This window comes from Chinchilla lanigera, unplaced genomic scaffold (genome assembly GCF_000276665.1).
Source record: "Chinchilla lanigera isolate Chin_1 unplaced genomic scaffold, ChiLan1.0 scaffold00031, whole genome shotgun sequence".
Taxonomy (NCBI): Eukaryota; Metazoa; Chordata; class Mammalia; order Rodentia; family Chinchillidae; genus Chinchilla; species Chinchilla lanigera.
Genome location: NW_004955432.1, coordinates 12,656,065 through 12,663,252, shown reverse-complemented (window position 1 = coordinate 12,663,252; position 7,188 = coordinate 12,656,065). Strand labels below are relative to the sequence as shown.

Here is a 7,188-nt window from a genome sequence, read left to right as displayed (position 1 = left end):
ATTCTAATTCTACTTTCAGTTTTTAGTTTTCTTTCTCGATGCTCTGCTGTGGATCACTGGACACATGTAAGCTCATCTTCCATTGTTTTTGCTGACATTATTGCCATTTTTCATACTGCCATTGACCTTAGTTCCTTAGAAAACTTGCTACTTTCGCAGATTAAAAAGACAAGTGAAAAATCAGCTAGAGGATGGGTCTTATTTGGATAAGAGTGTAGAATTTTGAAATATACACTTGAGGATTTATAAACTCAACACTTTCAGTATTTAGACAGGAGCTGCAATTAGTGTGGATGCCCTGTGCCTGGATAGGCAGAGATGAGTGTGTGAGGAAGATCACCAAGAGAGTTGAGGTCGAATCAGATAGGGAATGGGCCACTATAAAGATTTTTGAATTTTACTGCAAGGGATACAAAGCCATTGGTGTGTTTTGAGCGGAGTTCAGTGTTCTAACACCACTCGGATGTCTTTATAGGGAAGGGAAAGGGGTGGGAGGTGGAAGCAGGGAGAATAGTTAGAAAGCTCTTGTAGGAACTGTGACAGATCCAGGCATGGCGGTGCATACTTCTAATCTCAGCGAATGGGGAGGCTGAGACAGGAGGATTGGAAACTAGAGGTCAGCCTGGGAAAATTAATAAGACCCTCTCTCAAAATAAAAGGGGCTGGGAATGTAGGTGAGTGATAGAGTGGCACTGGGGCTAGGCTATTTATGTATTCACTTCTGATTATCTTTCTTCATAAAGTAGATGACTAGGTGTGTAACTCGGATTAAATTAAAAACTCCAATCTCCATTCAAGAGATGCCCCTCTTTGCTATCTTTCCAGGTCACTGCTGAATGTAGCTATGATCTGTGCACAACCTTCACCAATACACTGAGCTAACCTCTACGTAAACTGAGCTCTGACCTTCTCCTCCTTGTCCGATCATACAGACACTGCCATCCCTGCCTCTGGCTGTGTGGAAGCATGGGGGAGGAGAGCTGGCAGAGTCCTACTGGGTGATGCTGAGCTTCTGGACTGCCTGCTCATTCCCCTTACTTATGCCCTCAGGTTCTGATCAGATGTGCCTTTGAATGCATAACTTCCATACTGCAAAGAGGGTTCTTCTAGGCCTGCCTTATGACTTGGTGGGAATGATGGAGCTCAATCTATGATGGGCTATTTGGGTACATGGCGGGTTCATATTCCATGGTAAAGGACTCCATATCTATGAGGGCCTACTAACATAGGAGTTCCTGGTTTTTGCTTCAGATGGCATGACTTTCTTCCAGAATCTGATGAGGTGCCATTGTAATTTCCCTCCAGCAACTTGTCATGAACTCCACATAATGTACTTTCTCACCCTTGACACTCCCAGTATCATCGCATTTACTGGTTTTATTGACCAAGCAATACAGCTCCTTGCACTACAGTGTGGACCTGCTGTGAAATCCTTTCTCACTCCCGAAGTCCTCCCCAGTGCTTTGCATATCACTTAGTGAATGAACCAGAGCACTGTTCTTAGATGTGGAATGTGCTGACATCAGCACGCAAAAAGGCCTACTGGTTTGCTTTCTACTATGTGTTGTAAGTGGTAAACTTAAGCAGTTGGTCTTTGACTTTGGAAGGGATATATCAGCATGTCCCTAACCCTTTGGTGGCGGGAGGTTGAGGGTAGAGGTTTCCAAAAAACTTCACGAAAGTAGTAAGTCCCTAAATCTTTCTTAAATTTTTATCTCACTCTCTCTGGTGCATTATTAACTCTCATTTGTCCTGTCTAGGAAGTGTGAAAGCACTTATGTGGAGGGTCGGTGTGGGGGACTGTGGATGAGTAGGTGGTCCAGACCTCTTTGGAGTAAGATAGGGCATGGGAGATTAGCATGGCCCTGAGGCAAGACTGAAGATGTGTATCGTTCTGGTCATGTGTGTGCAAATGTTTCTGATCTTCTTGTACAGACACACAGGAGAGGAACACAGTCATCAGTCAATGGCCACATGCCATGTGCCAGAGGTATGTTAATCTATAGGATAATTATAAATCTAGTCTGGAAGTTATAGCACATCTGCTCAAAGATCTCACTTGATTGCAGAACTCATTCATTTCTCTCCAAGATTCACCTAGTTTATAAAGGGCCAGATTGACGTGTTAAGTGGATATATTACAGGGACCACCACTTGAAATCTTTCAGGCAGTAGGAGTGCTACTTATCCCTGCCATCCTCCTACCCATACCCTCAGATGTAATTGTTTTTATTTCCTGTCTTAGCTGGAGGAGGTGGGAGTGTAGCAGTTTCAGAGATCTTCAGTAGCTTCCTTAGATGAGGCTCTTACCCAGAAGACAGGAATCCAGCTTCTAATGGAGCCCTTGAGAACTGGGAAATGATTGCTGCGTGCATCTATAGGCCCAAAGGTGCCGCTGTGACCAAGATCTTAGTAGACTCCATTTTATTAATCAGGTACTGTAAGCCACCACTCCAAGAGTTTTAATGAGAAAACAGTATTTTGTATTCATTAATTGTCAGGTATCTGAATTTTTCTCTTTATTGTATGTCATCCTAAAGAAATGGTCATAGAAGTCCTTTGGAGAGTTGGGGATCATTGGTGTATTAAATGGTTATATTATAGGGACCACAGCTGAACATCTTTCTCATATTTAACCATAGATAGATGATGATAGATGATAGATAGATAGATAGATAGATAGATAGATAGATAGATAGAGTGTGTGTGTGTGTGAGAGAGAGAGAGAGAGAGAAAGACAGAGACAGAGAGACAGAGAGAGGGACAGGATCTTTCTGTGTAACCCCGGCTGGTCTTGAACTCACTCTATAGCTCAGGCTGGCCTCAAACTTGTTGCAATCTTCCTGCCTCAGCTTCCCAACTGTTGGGATTACAGGCATGCACCACAATGCCTGGCTTTAACCATGTATTTGCAATATTGTCCTTCCTCCTTGCAACAAAAGACTTTTTCATTTAAGGATATCTGGACTGAAAAACTGGCTTGGATCTGGGTAGTGAGCAGAGAATCATAACTTTTTGTTGAGGTAACTGGCTTCAGCCTTGTGCCCTTCATTTTTGACTTCGTTTTTTGGTCGTGGGTGTTAGGCAACACCGTTTTGGCTGCCTGTTTTGCTCCTCGGCATGCCATATTCTATTCATCATCCTGTGACTTTCCATGGGGAGAGCCTGCTTGACTGCTTCTCTGGTCTAGCTGGTTGTGATGGTGATTGTGGCTTCCTGACTCCTCAGGACTTACTGCCACATAGGCACTATTCCTGCAGGTTTGCATTGTCCCCATGGACACTAACAAACCCTGAGCCGTGACTGCCTCTCTTCCCATCAATCTTATCCTGCAGGGGAGGCAACCACTGGACTGTCCAGAGATGCTTGTGACTCTGTCGACAGCTCATCATTAATTGCTTTGGTGAAGTGTGTATCCTGAGTCTCCCATATAAATCAAGCCTTGAGTATGTCTTCTACCCTATATTTTATAACCATTTTCGCATGCCTACTTCGCTTAACCTCTTTATTCTTCTACTATCAACCAGGATAGCTTGGGCATTTGTACTTCAGTAAATGTGGGCTTACAGTTTTCCAGACTTTTAAGTGTCACCCTGTCCTCTGGAGTCCTTGCCAGAGTGCAGAGTCATGTACTACAAAAACAAGCATCAGAGTCAATCAATTCTTGCTGATCCAATCTCCTTTCTGCTCCCTTGTTCAAATACCTCAAAATTCAATCCCACTGCTACTCCTCCGCCTCCTAATGATACGCAGATTTATTCTTGCCACTCTTTCGATATACAGTCTCCTCATTGTGTATATATATATATATTTTTTTTTTGGTATGGGAATCGAACTCATGACCTTGCATTTGCCAGGCAGGTACTTGTGCCACTGAGCTATATTCCCGGCCCCAGTCTCCTCATTGTGTTCTCAGCCCTAGTACATCCAAAGCCAGATTACGTTAGGGAAGCCATCAAACAGTGGTATTATTCTGAGCCTGATAAAGAGAAAGGGAAAGGTAGGAAAGAAGAAGAAATGAAGGGAAGGGCAGGAGAAAAAAAGTAAGGAAAGAGGGGAAGAAAGACTTGGTCTCAGATTGCAGTAGAATTCTACCCATTTTAGCAAGGCTGAGGAGTCCTTGAGCCAGAGATACCCCAGAGAAACCACAGCACAGGACTACCTTAGTCCCTCGGCCATCTCAGCTCCTCGGCCATCCTCAGCCTCGCCTGGGAGAAGTCTGTGGAAAGCCTGGTCTCAGTCATGAAATTAACGGTGAGGGGTTTCAGGGCACAGCATCTAGGGCTCTCACTTTGCAATAGCAGATCTGAGAGGTGCGTTTTTGCGACCACCGTAGTCCATCTGAGCCATCAGCTGAGCTCACCCGAACGGCTGTGGGCTGGCTTAGGGGCCAAAAGCGTGTGCCAAGCGAGCTGGAAGGGCACGCTTAACCTTCTTATTACCTTGTCCTGGTCTACAGACTGTTTATGACCCCATTTCCACTTATTAACTGGAACCTAAATCCACAGCAGTGTTTGAGGGGAGGCCTTTGGAAGGTAATGAGCTCTTACAATGAGGTTAGGGCCCTTACAAGTAAGGATGTGAGATTCTCATGCCCATCCTCACCCTCCACCACGTGAGGCGACCATGAGAACATGGCCACATCTGCAGTGGAAACCAGGAAAACGGGGAGGGGCTTTACCCGAGTCTAAATATGCTGGGCCTTGATCCTGGACTCCCTCAGTTTCCAGAACAGTGGGAAATAAAGCTCTGTTGTTTGCGCCACTCCCACTGTGGCATAGTTTTAACAGCCCAAAGCAGCCAAACCATGGAAACCATATTCTGTCAGCTACACAAGGTCAGCCCAGACTCCGCGTGAAGTGAGAGAGGATGCACTGAGAACAGCCCCACGGTGGGGTTTATGACTGTACGCAGCAAGAATTGTGACATTTCATGTATCTCCCCCGGGTGACTCTGGTCTTTGCGCTTTCCACAGGATTCACCTATTCAGTCATTCAGAGCTGGTCCACAGTGGTAACTCACAGGCTTCTGATTTATTCTTAGGCACCTTAGTGTATGTTCAAGAAAACATTTTTCCTCAGCACTTCTCTCTAAACTGCTTTTAAACCTATTTCAGACACTCATTGTTTTATCTGTAAAGTTTTAATACATTTTAAAACTTTCTTAAAATTTTTAAAATTTAGATCATATAGGGCACCTGAATGAAAGTACATCACCATTTAGAAAGCAAACCTTAGCTCAAGGAACCCCTCCCAGCAAGGCACCAATGGAGGTTTTCTTCCTAAAAAGCTGAGAGCTTGTCTTCAAATGTTTTTCATAACTCAACCACCGTTTATTTTCATTATCCTTAGGCATGGAATGGTCTCTTGAAAAAAAATTACTGAAGTTGTTTATAGGCATATTTCCTAGCTCAATAGTAATAAACATTGTCTAGTGTTAATTTCAGGAAAAGAAATGTGTACAACATTTGATATTTCTCCACCTTAACCCATCTTCTTCGTCCCACTCTTTGAAACTGTCTTTGGGCAAGGATGGCCTTGGGGACAGAGGCCGGGGTGTGCCTCTCCTGCCGAAACCACACGCATTCCCTCATAAAAATGAAACTTGGAGTCTTGCTTTAAATACAACCAGACCCATTGCCTATAAATTCATGATCCATCTTTCACACGGCCCTGCTGTATTTCTCCCACTCCTTATCAAAGCAGAATTTGATCAGGAGACTTTCCCCAAGCGAAGGGTTTACCCACACTGGACGCAGACCTGGTTTGGAACATTTTATTGGCAATACTGGTGTAATATACAGGAACCACTGACTTTTGTTGGACTGTGTTAGCTTGAATGACAAGTATCAATGGTCAACTATATTTGAAATATTGCTAAAGTACCTAGAAATAATAGGCATTCTGTTCACTGCGACAAACCTCTAAAGACTTCATGTTCTCAGTGGAACTGGCATACTATAATTGTTATTTAGAACTTAACGTAACCTCAACAGCAGCAGAGAGAATACAGTCCTGTCATTATGCACATGCTCTAGGGTCGTTTATTTTAATGCTTTCAAATAAATATGTTCCATGCAGCACACTACAATAAATAAGGAGCAGCAATGTTCTTCTAGTAAATCCATTCATAATGTGAGTCACCATGTAAAACACCACATCTCAAGTCTTTGGCCCTGTACCATATCATGAGGCACACCACATCTGTACCCAATCATATCTGCCTTCATATGGATTTAATAGGACTATGCCAGAACTGCATGTAAGCACAAATTTAACCAGAGGTTTCCAGCTATGAAATACAGCTACTCAGTAGTTAAAAGGCAACAACTAAACCTGTAAATGTCTCCTACCCACCCCTTTCTTTTTTGAAACAGAAATATAAAGATGGGAAATGCTCCGGTGAATTTCAGATCAATGGATCATTTGGAATACTTGGAGGGAAGCTGGTACAATATGGCATCCAAAATGTCACAGCAATACTGATACTGAATGGACACCAAACACAGGACGCTGAGCTGTAGCACATAAAGGCAGGGCTACGGTGGGGGAGAAGGAGCTGCGTTTCCACTAGGCAGATAACTCCACCGCGCCTTCCTCCTCGCTGTCAGCTCTGTTGGCACGAATCTCCACCAGGGTCCTGGCAAATCGCGTCCACTCATCGTTGTGGGGAACGGCAAGCTGCAAAGCAAATCAATGGAGAAATGGTGAACAAGATATCTTTTGCATCTGCAAGCCTTGACGCCTGAACGGCAGCTCCTCCCAAAGCAGCCATTTCCCTTGGAATGCAAAGGAAACCAAATATTCATCTTTGAATGAAGTAGGACCTGAAGTGTTGCTCTTAACCTAACAATTTGCGAGAATAGTGTCACTCTCAAAACCAAAGTTGCTTGGAATGTATAAAATTCAGGTTAACTATACATTCGTGGCTAAAAGTGCTTTCATAACTGCAGCACTTTTAGTAATGAAAATTCTTCATAAGAAGGTCAGACATAACAGTGAACCTAGCAAATAAAAACTGCATTATTAGCCAAGATTTTCAAATCATCTTCTAGTCAATGCGATTGATCCTTTCTTTCTTTCTTTTTTTTTTGTTTTGTTTTTTTCCGGTACCAGGAATCAAACTCACAACCTTGCACTTGCCAGGCAGGCGCTGTGCTGCTGAGCTAAATCCCCAGCCTCTTGGTCC

The 7,188-nt window shown here is 43.6% G+C and overlaps 1 protein-coding gene across 1 annotated transcript in view; it reads right to left on the bottom strand.

Moving 5' to 3' along the window:
- Positions 1 to 5,761: 5,761 nt before the first annotated feature.
- Positions 5,762 to 7,188, bottom strand: part of Dync1i1 (dynein, cytoplasmic 1, intermediate chain 1) — a gene marked incomplete at its 5' end in the record, with an annotated part of 273,910 nt that continues 272,483 nt past the window's right edge. The window contains 1 exon segment of the mRNA XM_013516078.1: positions 5,762 to 6,680. Within this exon segment, the coding sequence (XP_013371532.1) occupies positions 6,570 to 6,680 (111 nt within the window). The 3' untranslated portion in view covers positions 5,762 to 6,569.